A 15,780-nucleotide genomic window follows, 5' to 3' on the forward strand; every position below is an offset into this window, starting at 1 on the left:
AATTAGTCTGCTCTTTTGTGTGGCTCTCCATCCCCACAAACAGTATGAACTCTAATGTGAGTTAGTAATGCAGGTAGGAAAAACAGGTTTTCCTTTCCTTAAATTTCCCACTTTATTTTTTTACTTTATACAAGTAGGCTTAAGGAGTCTTACTACAAATTTTTACTACACAAGACATTAATAAATTATGCCTTGTGGTATATGATGTATACAAAAGTAGTTTTATTTTTCTTTATTTAAAGCATACAAAAAAGACTTTAATTAACCTTACGTGAAAAGCAAATAGGTAGTTAAAATTACCTTACCATTCTGGAAACTAATCTTTCTTCCTTTTCATGATTTTTAAAACCTCATGTGATAAAGATAATACATTTCTGTTTAACTGACTTAAAGTAAAATGAATTCATTTTTTTAAAAGATAGGATAGACCTAATTTAAATAAATAATGTAAGTTAATGTTTTGTATTTTTTTGTTGTGGTAAAACATATCTAATATAAAATTAGCCTGTGTAACCATTTTTTAGCTTTTGATTCAACGGCATTAATTGCATTCACAAAGTTGTACGGCCATCACCACTATTTCTGAAATTTTTTGTCACTGCAGACACTTTTTAATTATTAGACTATGACTCCCTACATCCTCTTGTCTCCAACCCCTGCTAACTTCTAAAATCTATTTTATATGTCTATGAATTTGCCAATTCTAGGTATTTCATGTAGGTGGGGCATATGATTTTTGTTGCTTTGTTTCCAGCTTATTTCACTTTACATAATATTTTCAAGGTTCATGTTATAGCATATACAAGAACCTCATTCCTTTTTATAAAAAGCTGAATAATATTCCATTGTGTGTATCTACCACATGTCCCTTCATCTGTTAGTGGACACCTGGATTTTTTCTACTTTTGGCTATTGTGAATAATGCTTCTATGAACATTAATGACAATTATCTCTTCAAGTCACTGTTTTCAGTTCTTGGGTGTGTACTTAGGAGTAGAGTTGCTGGATCATATGGTATTTTACATTTAGCTTGAGGAACTGCCAAACTGTTTTCTACGTGGTTGCACCATTTTACATTCCCACCAGCCACAAATGAGGGTTTTAGTTTATCTACATTTTCAACCCCTATTTACTGTTTTTTAAATTATAGACATCCTAGTTGGTATGAAGTAATACTGTGATTTTGATTTGCATTTCTCTAATGACTAATGATGTTGAACATCTTTCCATGTGCCTATTGGTCATTTGAATATTTTCTTTGAAGAAATGTCTATTCAAGTCCTAAGGTTGCATGCTTTACCGACTGAGCCACCCAGGCGCCCCTCTTTGCTCATTTTTATTTTTTTTTTTAAATTTTTTTTTTTTTTTTAAATTTTTTTTTTCAACGTTTATTTATTTTTGGGACAGAGAGAGACAGAGCATGAACGGGGGAGAGGCAGAGAGAGAGAGGGAGACACAGAATCGGAAACAGGCTCCAGGCTCCGAGCCATCAGCCCAGAGCCTGACACGGGGCTCGAACTCACGGACCGCGAGATCGTGACCTGGCTGAAGTCGGATGCTTAACCGACTGCGCCACCCAGGCGCCCCTCTTTGCTCATTTTTAAATTGAGTTCTCTTTTGGTTATTGAGTTGGAGAAGTTGTATATATATTTGGCTACAAAACTCTTATCAGATATATAAATGCAAATATTTTCTCCCATTCTGTGTTTGCTTTTCACTTTCTTGATAGTGTCCTTTGATGCACAAAAAACTTTAAATTTTGAAGTCCATCTTATCTTTTTTTTCTTTTGTTGGTTGTGCTTTTGTTGCTGCAGTGGAGAATCTCTTGCCAATTCCAGGTCCTGTAGATTTGCCTCCGTGTTTTCTACTGAAAGTTTTAGCACTTATATTGGGGTCACTGATCCATTTTGAGTTAATTTTTATAATACGGTTTGAGTACCAACTTCATTCTTTTGCATGTGGAAGTCACGCTGTCCCAGCATAGAAGGGACTACAGACGTACCTCACTTTCTTGTGCTTTGCTTTATTGCATTTCACAGATACTGTTTTTTATAAATTGAAGGTTTGTGGCAATGCTGTATCTAACAAGCCTGTTGGCACCATTTTTCCAACGCATTTGCTCACTTTGTGTGTGTCACATTTTGGTAATTCTCACATTATTTCAAACTTTTTCATTATTATATTTATTATGGTGATCTGCAGTCAGCGATTCTGACTTGCTGAAAACTTACATGATGGTTAGCACTTTTTAGCAATGAAGTACTTTTTAATTAAAGTATGCACATTTTTTTTTTTAGATATTGTGCTTTGCACACTTCATTGACTACAGTATAGTGTAGACAAGGCTTTTATATGTGCTGGGAAACCAAACAATTTTTATTTGACTTGCCTTATTATGATACTCACTTCATTACAGTGGTCTGGAACTGAACCAGCAATATCTCTGAGGGGTGCTCATATTCTTTCTTCACTGAGTGGACTTGGTAACCTTGCCAAAAATCAGTCGGCCAGAGATGTGTGCGTTTATTTCTAGACTTTAAGGTCTATTCTGTTGGTCTGGTTTTCTGTCTTTTTGCCAGTACCACTTGAAGTTGATTCTAATTAATGTTGTTTACAATGTGAACATTCAAAGAAAAAACAAATTAAAAAAAATAAAATAAAAAAAATACAATGTGAACATTAACAGTGTCAAATAGCAAAGCTACTAAAAACCATAGGTCAAAATAACATTAATGAAAGTAGAGCCTAATATACAATTTATATAAGAATTTGAAAAAAACAAACTTTTTTTTCCCACTCACTCACTTGAGTGAATATAGGTTCAGAAGTTATGAATGATTATATGTGTTGATTTTTTATGAAAAGGCTTTATACAATAAAATTGTTATTTTTTGAAGCCAAAAGAATGAAGTTTATCTCTCATGAAACTTGTTTTTGCTTTCTATGTTGAACTTGAAATAACCATTCACAGATTTCATTTCAGCCAACATAAGATTATTTCTTCCTGGCTCTTGATGCTATTAAAAAACAAAATCTTTCTTGCATGAGAGGTTGAAAGCCTACAGCGAAATGTTCATTATTTTCCTAAGATTTTCAGGATACTACTCGTTTGTAGACACTGAGAACTCTTTTAGGGACAGATCAAGAAGTCTCATCTTGAGTGTGTAATTAGACCATAACATATGAAATTCTTCTTCCTCAAAGTCAAGTTCTCAGCCTGAGCAGTAGATTCAGAGGAAGGGTTCCTCATTCAGTCTTACACTTGTTTGAAAATAAGGAGGAAATCCTGTTTAATTTTGCTTTTCAATTTTGTTCTTCTAGGTCAGCAAGATTTGAGATTTACAGATACCCTTTTTCACTCTCAAACGCAAGCAGCAGTAGGAGCAGTTTTATGATTTTTGTTTGTCACCTGATTTTTTCCCCAATAATCTTGTCACTTGAAGTCAAAACATTTTCTCTAAGGTCTTGCAAAGTCATTCACTTGCTTCACGTGATAACAAGTGTTTGCTAAGTTGGCTGGTTTCAGTAGGCAGCCTTTTTTCTCTAAGCACATAGCCTACTGTGTGAAAGTAACTCTGCACTTCACCTTTCAGCGCTGACACCCTGTTGAGAACTCCTCACGCACTAAGTCACTGCATTTCTGGATGTAACAGGAGATTCATATGCTCCTTGTTCAGGTTGTAACATAGTTCTTTAAACATTGGTTTTTATTTTTTCTTAAAAAATTGTTTTTAATGTTTATTTTTCAAGAGAGAGAGGGAGGGAGGGAGGGGGAGAGAGAGAGAGACAGACAGACAGACAGACCGTGAGCGGGGGAGGGGCAGAGAGAGAGGGAGACACAGAATCCAAAGTAGGCTCCAGGCTCTGAGCTGTCAGCACAGAGCCCAACACGGGGCTCGAACCCACAGACCATGAGATCATGACCTGAGCTGAAGTCAGACGCTCAACTGACTCAGCCACCCAGGCACCCATAAATATTTTCAAGTGAACAGGTTTTTGTTTAATAAAGTTAATCATTTTTTGTAGTTTCAAGCAACTTTTTCCTCTCACCTACCAGAGTTTTTGACACTAGCACCTCTTTGTGAAGAAAACACTGTGTCATGAAGTCAGCTTTTATTTTTTTTTAAACAAGAGTGACAAATCTTCAGATGAAGCCAGCTATCCATGGGACATTGTCAGTATAGATGTCAACATTGTTCTTCAAGACAGACCTTTGTTTCTAGATAGGAAGACAAAATATTAAGTATCCTTATTTAGCACCTGCAGTGTGCTGGCTCTCTTCTAGATACTTGGGAGGCATTTACTAAGCAAAACAGATTTTTGTCTATATGGAGCTTTAATTCTAGCAGGGAAATATAGATAGTAAGCAATACACAGAGTTAAGTAAATTGTCTAGTTTACAAGGTGATTAAATGAGTAAAATATTGGCCAGTGAGATATTAGATATTAGACCGTGTGATTTCTTATGTGGTCATACCAAGGACTGTGGGTTGCTATCACTTTTTCCTCAGAACCTCAAGAAAATGAAGGTACCTACTGTGGTTGCCTTTGTAGTCATCAGTAGTGATAAACTGGTAAGGGTCTGGGATGAATTTGATTACAGGATTGATATATATGGTTTAATGGGGTATCTGTTGAACATTTGTAAGTTTATAAAACTAAACTGTTCCCTTGAAAGTTGTTTTGATGCATGTTCGTATATTATCAGTTATTGCATAGTACAGTCTTACAAGTGTTCAGTAATTTGTGAATCATCCAGTGTTAGAAGGTGGTAAGTGCTCCAGAAGAAGAGAGAGTAGATTCAGGCAAGGGACAGTGGGTATGCTGGGGTCTGGATCTGGTTTACAAAATTAAATAGGATGGTTGAAATTTAGACTTTATTGAAAAGGTGATACTCAAGCAAAAGAAGTTTGGGAGTTGTTTGGTCATTAGACTATCTGGCAGGAGAACATTTTGGATAGAGGAAACAGCTTGGGCAAAGGCATTAAGGTAAGAGTGGGAAGAAAGCAAGGAGGCACAGACAGTGTGTCTAGAGCAGTGTGAGTGAGGAGAATTGTCGGTAGGAGATGAAGTCAGGGAGGGGAACGGCTGGGGGTATTCACCTAGGGCGCTTAGTGCCACCGAAATGGGCAGCGTTGCAGGACATCGAGCAGAGTGGTGACAAGATTTACCTAAGGTTCCCCCCCCCCCCCACTTTTATTTCCCCAAGGGTTTAGTAGGATCAGTCAGGATGTTGTGTTGAGAATAGACTGTAGGAGGCCAGAGGTAGAAGGGAAACTAATGAGGATGGTTTGCTTGACCATTGTAGTAGCTATGGTGGAGTGATCAGATTCTGGATGTATTTTGAAAGTAGAATTATCAGAACTTGCTGATGCATTGGATGTGGGATGTAAGATAGGAGCCAAGGAGGAAGTTAAGGCCTTGTACTGAGAACTGGAGAAAGAATTGTCTTTACAGTTGGAAAAGCTTAGGTGAGGGCATACTTGGTAGGGGAGAGCGGGTCAGGAGATCAGTTTTGGATATGTTGAGTTTTGATATTATTAGAGATCCAAGTGGAGATGTTGAGTAGTCATGAGACTGGATGAGGTCACCAAGGAAGAGACTGCAGTTAGAAACAGATGAGAAAGAAATAAGCCTGGGGCATCCAGTGAGGGAAGCTTAGAAAGTGTGGCCAAATGAGGAAAGTATTTCCAAGAAAAAGGAGTGACCAGTTCTATCAAATGCTGCTGATAGGACAAATAAGATGAAGACTGAGAGTTGACAGTTGGATTTAGGGACATGGAGGTCACTGACACAGACAAGTGGGATGGGGAGAATCTGGCTGGAGTGTCTTTAGGAGAGGATGGGAAGAGAGTACTGGTTGGCAATGTGTGTAAACAACTAAATGAGACTTGATTGAGGATTGAGGAAGTGGGAACAAGAGAGGTTGTTTTTCCCTTCAAGACTCGGAAATAACATGATTTTATGGTGATGAGAATGACCCCATAAAGAGGAATGAGTAGATTATACCTAAACTTCACGGTCAGTTTTTATCATTATGCCCTTGTTATACATTCTCAGTTTCTCTGCCCCTTTCTTGCTTTGTCACACTTGGTTGGCAAAGCCACAAACTTGGTGAAATGCAGCACTTTTCTAGGTGCCTCTTTTTAGTACGTGATACTGTAACGGACACAGACTTTCAAAACAGAAAGTTCCCAAGTTCTCTGGGGACACTCTGGCCTTGGGTTATAAAAAGTGACCATACTGGGTTAGCTCTAGGATGATGGGATTGAGAGCTAGCCTTTTTCCTGGGGATCTCTTTAGTCCCAGAAAGCAGAATTCTTTGAGGTTGTCAGTTTCTTTAGTGAAGATGATTTGTCAGGAGTTCTGTGACTAGCTGTTGAACATTTCCCACAATGGTGAGGTATGAGGTATGGAGGAGGTAAGAAGTTGGGATTACAAGGTTTTAGTTAGCTGCCAAGCAGTCTCTTTCTGTTTTACTTGGCATCTTCTAGTCCCTGGGTTCCAAGTGTCCTGAGTTCTTCTGGACAAGGCACCTACCTCCCATCCCCAACTTTTGTTTCCTTTTTGGCACTGTGGGGCTTCAACATAACTTAATTTCTCTTTATTGCTGCTGTCTACTTTAATTCAGTCCTAGGAGGGAGAGGATAGGAATGCCTGTTGTTCGACTATTATTTTATTGTGAATTGGAAATTTGAATCATTTCTTAACTGTTGAAATAGAATTGGCTATGATGTAAGTGCCCAACATTAACCTATCCAACTTTATCAGTTCTTTTATTTTTTATTTTTTTAAATTTATTTATTTTTGAGAGACAGAGAGAGACAGAGCACAAGTGGGGGAGGGGCAGAGAGAGAGGGAGACACAGAATCTGAAGCGGGCTCCAGGCTCTGAGCCATCAGCAAAGAGCCCGGCGCAGGGCTCGAACTCACAAACCATGAGATTGTGACCTGAGCTGAAGTCGGACACTCAACCGACTGAGCCACCCAGGTGCCCCCCCCCCAACTTTATCAGTTCTAATGAGATTCGCAGTGAACTTTTCATGAGATGTGCTGTTAATGCACTTTTAGAGAGCACCCTACCACCCAACAAGTAGAAGTAACTTACTTTAACTTTATGTTTATGGCAGCATTAGTGCTTTTGAAATTACATAGAATTTTTTTCCTCCTTTGGATTTTTGATTCTTAATTAATTTGGAAATTGGAAAAAGTTACTTTCAATTGGTAGGTTTTTTTTTTTAAGTCAATTAAAAGAATAGCAATTTAAAATTTCTAGTAACCTTAAAAACAATTATGTAATTTTTATACATAATCCTAAATACATGTTTTCTCTTTTATAATTGAGTTAATGAAAAAATTGAAAAAAAATCATATGTGTTTTATTGAAGTTGAAAGTTCTTTGTTAATTGAAGAAAAACATCCAGAATACCTGTATCTTCTAAATCTGTTACGTTCTTTTGCATGTTTCCTTCCCTTTAACTAAATGGCATTACTATATATTGCATAAATATGTGAGAAACTTGTTGAATTGGCAGTAATTTTTAAACTTTCTAGTGATGCCACAAAATTCTGCCTCAGTAAGCATTTATATATAAAATTTAAAAATGTCCAGGGTTCTTTTTTTTTTTTCTTTTTTGGAGGGTGAATAGTTGCAAAAGAAATACGAAAAGTTGTAAAGATTCTGCAAGCCAAGACTTAAAGCTTTAAAATGTATAATGTACACTTTCCAATGATAAAACTTTGTTGAAGGAAAATATGCATTATGTATATTGAATGAGATATTATAGATGGTTTTTACTGTGTATACAATTTGTTGTTAAAAAGTGCTCTCATAGAAATAATGGTACACATTTAACAGTATTTGACTACAGTGTGAATGGTGGACAAGTAAGTACATTGCTGTGGTTGGTTTGAGTATTTTAAGGAGGACTGTAAGAACAGGAAAGATAATTTGAACTGTCTCAAAAGAAATGTTAACACTAGATATTAGATTATTATGTTAGGTTTTTGCATTTTTGTAGCACCAGGATTTTGATAACCTTTTACTGGCTGGTTTTAGGTCTTATACTAGTCACACATTTTTGCACATTGAAGTAGCTTGCCAGAAGCACATAAAACTCAAAACATTCTTCCTTGGTTTCTTGTGTTATCTTGTTATCTTTACAATAAAAACTTTCGGTTGTCTGGCTTTTATGTCACCTAATATTTAGAAACAATCATGTGTTTAAAATCATTAACGTTTTTTCTTTTAGATTATCTGCAATGATGAAATGAAGTAACTCAAGATGAGCAAGTTAAAAGTGGTATCAGAGAAGAGGTACTGTACTTCTAAATACCAATATGTATCAGTTATGGAAATAATACTCCAATGGTTATTTGAAACTCCTTACTTGAAAATATTACTTATGTTTAAATGATTGTATGTTGTATTTATATTTTTAAATTAATATTTATTAATGTTTAACTTTTCATTTAAAAATAAGAGTCAGCAAACTATGACCCATGGGCCAAATTTGGTCTACCTCTTGTTTTTGTATAGCTTATGAGCTAAGAATAGTTTTTTTTTTTTTTTAAGTTTATTTATTTTGAGAGAGAGAGAGAGAAAGAGAGAGAAACAGAGTGGGGGAGGGGCAGAGAGAGGGGGCGGGGGAGAGAATCCCAAGCAGGTTCTGTGCTTTCAGTGGGAAGCCTGACTTGGGGCTCGATCCCATGAACTGTGAGATCATGACCTGAGCTAAAATCAAGAGTCAGATGCACTTAACTGACTGAACCACCCAGGCACCCGAAGAATAGTTTTTAACATTTCTAAATGGTTGGGGGGATGGGGGGGAAGAATATTTATGACACAGGAAGTTTATATGAAATTGAAATTTCTGTGTACATAAATAAAGTTTCATTGTAACAAGCTGTGCTCCTTCATTTATATATTGTCTGGACACTTTTGCTCTAGAGTGACAGAGTTGAGTAATCATGACAGAGACTGTTTGGTCCACAGTGTCCGGCCCTTTCCAGGAAAATTTTAACTACCCCTGAGTTAAAGCATCATATCGACTAAAGCTCGAATGTACCAAGAAATTGTCCTTAGCAAGGTTTTACTGTGGACTCTTCCATTAAAAGTCAAACTCATTGATTCTAATTTGGAATTTTTTTAGCTAGATTACTTAACCCTGTTAAGTGTCTATAAAATGGGTGTAATAATAATGCTATCACTATGAAGTTGCAAAGATTAAATAGTGTCTAGCAGGCTCAGTAAATGACAACTTATTAATATTGATAATAGAGTTTTTTTGCTTTGTAGCAGTGTTGTATGTTACATTTACTACAACTTTGCATTTACAAGTATGGTTTACTCTGTTTTCTAATGAGAAGTATATACACAGTTTATTTAAAATTAAAAGAAAATTATTTATTTATTGTTGAGAAACAGAGTGTGAGTGGGGGAGGAACAGAGAGAGAGGGAGACACAGAATCTGAAGTAGGCTCCAGGCTCTGAGCTGTCAGCACAGAGCCCAACGTGGAGCTTGATCCCATCAATCCTGAGCTGAAGTCGGATGCTCAACTGCCCAGGAGCCCCTAAAATTTTTTTTAATGTTCATTTATTTTTGAGAGAGAAAGAGAGAGAGGGAGGGAGGGAGGGAGACAGACAAAGCATGAACAAGGGACGGGCAGAGAGAGAAGGAGACACAGAATCCGAAGCAGGCTCTGGGCTCTGAGCTGTCAGCACAGAGCCTAATGTGGGGCTCGAACTCATGAAATGCAAGATCATAACCTGAACTGAAGTCAGATACAACACACTGAGCCACCCAGGTGCCCCACACAGTTTATTTAGATAAGATTTATTCCTGGGGCTCCTGGGTGGCTTGGTCGGTTGAGCGTCCGACTTTGGCTCAGGTCATGATCTCACGGTCCGTGAGTTTGAGCCCCGTGTCGGGCTCTGGGCTGATGGCTCAGAGCCTGGAGCCTGTTTCAGATTCTGTGTCTCCCTCTCTCTCTGCCCCTCCCCCGTTCATGCTCTGTCTCTCTCTGTCCCAAAAATAAATAAAAAACGTTGAAAAAAAAATTAAAAAAAAAAAAAGAAATGGAAAAGATGGGGTGCCTGGGTGGCTCAGTCGGTTAAGCGTCCGACTTCGGCTTAGGTCATGATCTCGCGGTCCGTGAGTTCGAGCCCCACGTCGGGCTCTGGGCTGATGGCTCAGAGCCTGGAGCCTGTTTCCAATTCTGTGTCTCCCTCTCTCTCTGCCCCTCCCCCGTTCATGCTCTGTCTCTCTCTGTCTCAAAAATAAATCAACGTTAAAAAAAAAAAAAAGATTTATTCCTTAAATTGTTAGGTTTTCCAGGTATTAACTATGTGATACATTGTAACAAATTTCATTGTTCAAGTATTTCTGTAATTTCTATAGTAAAGGAATTAAGTACTGACTGTGTTTTAAAAAGGAGCACCAGGGGCGCCTGGGTGGCGCAGTCGGTTAAGCGTCTGACTTCAGCCAGGTCACAATCTCGCGGTCCGGGAGTTCGAGCCCCACGTCAGGCTCTGGGCTGATGGCTCGGAGCCTGGAGCCAGTTTCCGATTCTGTGTCTCCCTCTCTCTCTGCCCCTCCCCCGTTCATGCTCTGTCTCTCTCTGTCCCAAAAATAAATAAACGTTGAAAAAAAAAATTTTAAAAAGGAGCACCAGTCTTCTTTTTGGGATTAGGTGGAACAAGTAATGCTATTTCTGTTGATTAGCTGAAGTATCTAGAATTACTAGCTTGTTGTTCATAAGAATATGAAGTTATAGTTTGACAACTTTTGGCTCTTAGTGTTAGTTTTCATTTTTTTCTCCTGAAATAGATTTTACTGGATATTTATTGTTATTTTTGCTGCTGTTTTAGGTGATCATTGCAAATGGCCTTCATCTAAGAGAAATTATAGTTTCTAGTAATACTTGTTATACTGCTCTGTGAAGAAAACTGGATGCAGGGGCACCTGGGTGGTTCAGTCGACTAAGTGTTTGACTCTTGATCCTGGTGTGGGTCATGATCTCATTGTTCATGGGTTCGAGGCCTGCATTGGGCTTTGCACTGATGGCATGGAGCCTGCTTGGGATTCTGTCTCTCCTTCTCTCTGCCCTTACCTGCTTGTGCTCTCTGTCTCTACCTCACAATAAATAAATAAACTTGAAAAAACCTGAATTCAGTAGGATAAATTGAGATAGATAGAAAAGGGTCAAATCCTTCTTTTCCCTTGCTCTAATCTTTTATCTCTCTAGCTCACTTGCTCCAGTGTCTGTATTACAAGAGTTCTCCCTTACCGAGAGTGCTAATCTGTTGACTTCTATTTTTTCTCATTCACCTCCTCCTTTCTTACCCAGTGTAGAATCCATTGTCTATCATTACACTCTTGAAAATACCTGAAATGGCTTTACCTCGTTTTTTATTTTCCATCACACCCATCTGACAGAGTCCTTTCTCTGGATAAACTGTTGTTGAGTAGCTAAATGACATTGGAGGATGAACTAACTTGGCAGATATCACTAAAAATTACTGATCATCGGCCTGAACTGAGCCCAGCAATCTTATGACTGGTTCTCTGGAAAGTTCATTTTCTCAATTTTTGTAATGATTATTTTATACTTTCTTTCACCCTTTAAACCTTTGAAATCCTCAGACATCTCAAATACATATCCTTAACAAATGGCCTCCCCTTATGATATCACAGAGATAATACAATCTATTATCCTCATATTTCTGGCACCAAAATTTTCCATATTCCCCTTTATTTGATCCCATCCTCTGCCTACCCTCTTGTTACTTACTGCAGCAGAGAATGTGTCTCTTTTATTGTCAAAGACTAATACTGACACCTGTGTTATTGATTTCACCTCCCTCTTTCCTTCTCAGGGTCTTTTAATCATTTGTTCTTCTGTCTTGAATGTTTAACTTCTTCATTCATTACTATTTAAACAAGATCTGGGCTTCCCAGTATTTAGACTCTGCTCTTCTGTCACTACCCAATATATATGATTCCCTTAAAAGCCAAAAAAATTTGAAATGGTCTGTAAATGCAATCTACATCTCCTTTCACACGCTCCATCCATTTCTGTGTAGTTTCTGTCTTACCCAAGAGTACTTACTAAGGCCACCTGTAATTTGTAAACAAATTCATTGACATACAATCATTGTGCAACAAACTGTACATAGAGAGTACAGTTTGGTAAGTTTGGTCTGTTTATACCTGCAAAATCCTCTCAATCAACAATTTGTATCTTTGTCAAAAATTAGTTGTCATGTATGTGTTGATCTATATTTGGACTCTGTTTCATTCCACTGATTTAGATGTTTATCTTGGTGTTGATACCTCTCTGCCTTGGTGGCTTTATGAGTCTCATAATTAGTGTTGGTCCACCAACTTTGTTCTTTTATTTCCAAAGTTTGGTGTATTTTAGGTTTCTTTGTATTTTCATGTGAATTTAGCATCAGTTTTATAATTTCTACACAATAGCCTGCTGGGATTTTTATTGGATTTCCTTGATTCTATAGATCAGTTTGGGGAGAATTGATATCTCTCTTTTTTTTTTTTTTTTTTTTTTTTGAGAGAGAGTACCTGCAAGCGAGTGGGGGAGGGGCAGAGGAAGAGGGAGAGAGAGAATCTTAAGCAGGCTCCACGTCCAGTCCAGCATGGATCCCAGAACTGTGAGATTGTCACCTGAGCCGAGATCAAGAGTTGGACGCTTAACTGACTGAGCCACCCAGGCGCCCCACGGGGGAGAATTGATATTTTGACAACATTGAGTCTTCTTACCCTTGAGGACAGCATATTCCTTTTTTATGATCTTCTTTAATATTTTTTGCAGTGTTTTGTAGTTTTTATTGTATTGATGTGTCCTGGTCTTTCAGGTTGTTTGTCGGATGATTTCTGTTTCCCTTGAAAATAACACCTCTTTGGGGGTCCCCAGTAATTTTTGAATATAAAGATATCATGAGACAATAAAAAAAAATAACAACACTAAAACAAAACTGAGAGCCTGTGATCTAGCCTATACTAACTTCTACATTAAGCTAAAAATGAGAAGTGTGGCTTACCAGGGTGGCTCACACCTGACTGAAACTTGTTATTTTGAAAGATAGGACAGATACCAGGGCAAAGCAGTTAGCCATAAACGTGTACCTAAAGTCCCAGTGGAACGTTACCAGAGAAGTTATAAAAAATAATGAATAATGAATAGAAAATCATTAGCATGTTATTAACTTTGGTGAAGGGATTTCAAGGAAAACTTGACTAATTATTGCTGATCCTAGTATAAATTTAGGCAGTTTGCAATTTTATTAACAAGATTTTTTTGGTTGTCTTTAACAACAAGTCACTTGGTAGTATTGAACTAGAATTCATTGTTAGAGAAGACTTTATTGCATTTAATTCTAATAAGTAGTCAGAGAAATAGTTACTGTTCTCTTCCAGTTAGAATAATATTGTTTTCCAAACATACATATTTAAATACTTAACTATTTCTACAGAAGAATGATAATGAAATTTCTGTTTTTCATTGTCCTTTGATTTATGATGGAAGAAAATAAAGTTTTGTGTTCAGTATTTGGAGAGAAACAGTAAAAATGTAAACAAAGCAAACGTAATAAAAGACAGGTAAAAAAGACCTATAAGTGAGGAACAGACATTTCTGAAAGATAATGTGCATTTTAGAAATGAAACTGTATTGTTTGAAATTAAAACTTAATTTCTGTGATTCATGTTTAAGTCTAAAACTTTAGTATATATCTGTTTTTTTTTTTTTTTTTTTTGCTGTGAGATATTTTTACCTGTTTTACAAGGACATCTTTATTATCTACATTTTAAGGTGAAAAAGATAATAACATTTATTTATAATATGAAGGTAGGTTCTATAGCCCTTGCACTTGCTTGGGAAATAATTTGTTGCAGATTAATATCTGTACATCATTGGGACTTTTGTAATATCCAAGAAAATTTATGCTTTTAGAAAAATAGCTCTGAGAGTAAACCCAAATATCAAAGCAGTAGGTGACCACTGTGAAACAGATATTTGAATGATATTATTTTTAAAATATCCATTTGAGGGGCGCCTGGGTGGCTCAGTCGGTTCAGCGCCATCTGACTCTTGATTTTGCCTCAGGTCAAGATCTCATGGTTTGTGGGTTTGAGCCCTGCCCCAGGCTCTGCACTGATAGTGTGGAGACTGCTTGAAATTTTCTCTCCCTCTCTTTGTCTCTCCCTCCCTCTTTCTCTCAAAAAAAAGAAAAAAAAAAAGGAAAAAAAAAACTAAAAAAAATGTCCATTTGGAGGTTAACTTGATTTGATGTGTTTCATATTGTTCATATTTCCAATTACATGATTTTTCACTACATAATAATTAACAATTATAAGTTGAATCTCTGAAATTTGGTCTGAGCCTCATTTTGATTCGTCTAAGAATAGGGTAAGGCAGGGAAGATAACATTCTTTTCTGAGCCTTGTTGTTTAAAATTTTTCTCAGTGTAGTTCAGATTGTCCATTGAATAGTTGTATAGCTTATCACCACCCTCAGATTTTCCAAAGTCTGAAAATTATTCAGAAGGTAGAGCTGCCCTCTGGTGTTCACCCGGTGATTCCTTCAATATTAGTGTCTGCAGCTTTACGTTCTTAGAGCTAAATTGGGGTGGCTTAAAGTATTTTGTTCAGTTTTCATTCTGTAGATGAGAAAAATAGGAATAGAAAGGGAAATTGATTTGCCAGTGTTCTCAATTATTTGCTTCCCTTCCAAAAATTCATCCATCCATCCATTTGAAAGAGCATGATTCTCAGAATGGAATCACTCCGATGAAAGGTTTTTTTTTCTTTTTTCTTTTTATACAGTGGTGTAATTTAAAAATTTTAAGAGTTACTGATAAATTTTTAATTTGGAATAGAACAGAATGTGTGTTACACTTAGTGTGTTTTGTATGTTCATGAATTTTTTGAATAGTAGATGTTTTATTAGCTACTGAAAAATACAGAGATGACCTTTAAGAGAAAAATAAAATGGAGAAAATTTAAGAAACACTCAGTTATTAAATTTCAGAATTTTGGTTTCCTTAATGCAAATTTCTCTTAACTCTGGGTTATGGAACTGTTTTTAAAGATGTATTTGCTCCCTAGTTTGCAAACTGTGGTGTCTTAGTACCATTTCTCACCAGAAAGAACCAGGGCTCTTTGGAGAAAGGGCTGATTCTAGGTCAGGAGCACAAAATGTGCAAGATAAGCCTAGAGGAGTGGTTCTTAAATTTTTTAGCTTAGAACCTTTTAGTGCTCTTAAATTGATGAAGACTCCAAAAAGTTTTTGTTGATGTGAGTTATTTTATCTATTGATATTTATGGTATTATACATTAAAACTGAGAAATTAAAACTATTCATTTTAAAATGATAATAAACCAATTGTATAATAACATTTTGTTTTAGAAATAACTATATTTTCAAAAAGATAGAAGACTGGCATTTTTTATTACATTTTTGCAAATATCTTTAATGTGTGGCTTAATGAAAGATAGCTAGATTCTCTTATGTGTTCCTGAGTTCAGTCTTTAATGATATAAGTATCTATACATTACATATAGTATATACACATATATATGATACATGGGTTTTGTGGATTTGTGGTGTTCTTTTTTTTAATTAAAAAATATTTTTAATGTTTATTTATTTTTGAGAAAGACAGAGAGCAAGTAGGGGAGAGGCAGAGAGAGAGGGAGACACAGAATCTGAAGCAGGCTCCAGGCTCTAAGCTGTCAGCACAGAGGCTTACGTGGGGCTTGAA

At 36.7% G+C, this 15,780-nt stretch overlaps 1 protein-coding gene across 7 annotated transcripts in view; it reads left to right on the forward strand.

The window, feature by feature from the left end:
• The window catches only part of AGTPBP1 (ATP/GTP binding carboxypeptidase 1), a 166,005-nt gene that overhangs the window by 16,796 nt on the left and 133,429 nt on the right, over positions 1 to 15,780 (forward strand). For 5 of the 7 annotated variants that reach the window (XM_047829657.1, XM_047829662.1, XM_047829656.1 and 2 more), the window contains exon 2: positions 8,252 to 8,316. The exons of 1 other annotated variant lie outside the window; for it this stretch is intronic. In XM_047829657.1, the coding sequence (XP_047685613.1) occupies positions 8,285 to 8,316 (32 nt within the window). In that variant the 5' untranslated portion in view covers positions 8,252 to 8,284. Of the gene's footprint in view, positions 1 to 3,659; positions 3,678 to 8,251; positions 8,317 to 15,780 lie in introns of those variants that run through there. One more of the 7 variants, XM_047829660.1, reaches the window with a different exon arrangement.

The sequence above is a fragment of the Prionailurus viverrinus genome, chromosome D4 (assembly GCF_022837055.1).
Source record: "Prionailurus viverrinus isolate Anna chromosome D4, UM_Priviv_1.0, whole genome shotgun sequence".
Classification (NCBI taxonomy): domain Eukaryota; kingdom Metazoa; phylum Chordata; class Mammalia; order Carnivora; family Felidae; genus Prionailurus; species Prionailurus viverrinus.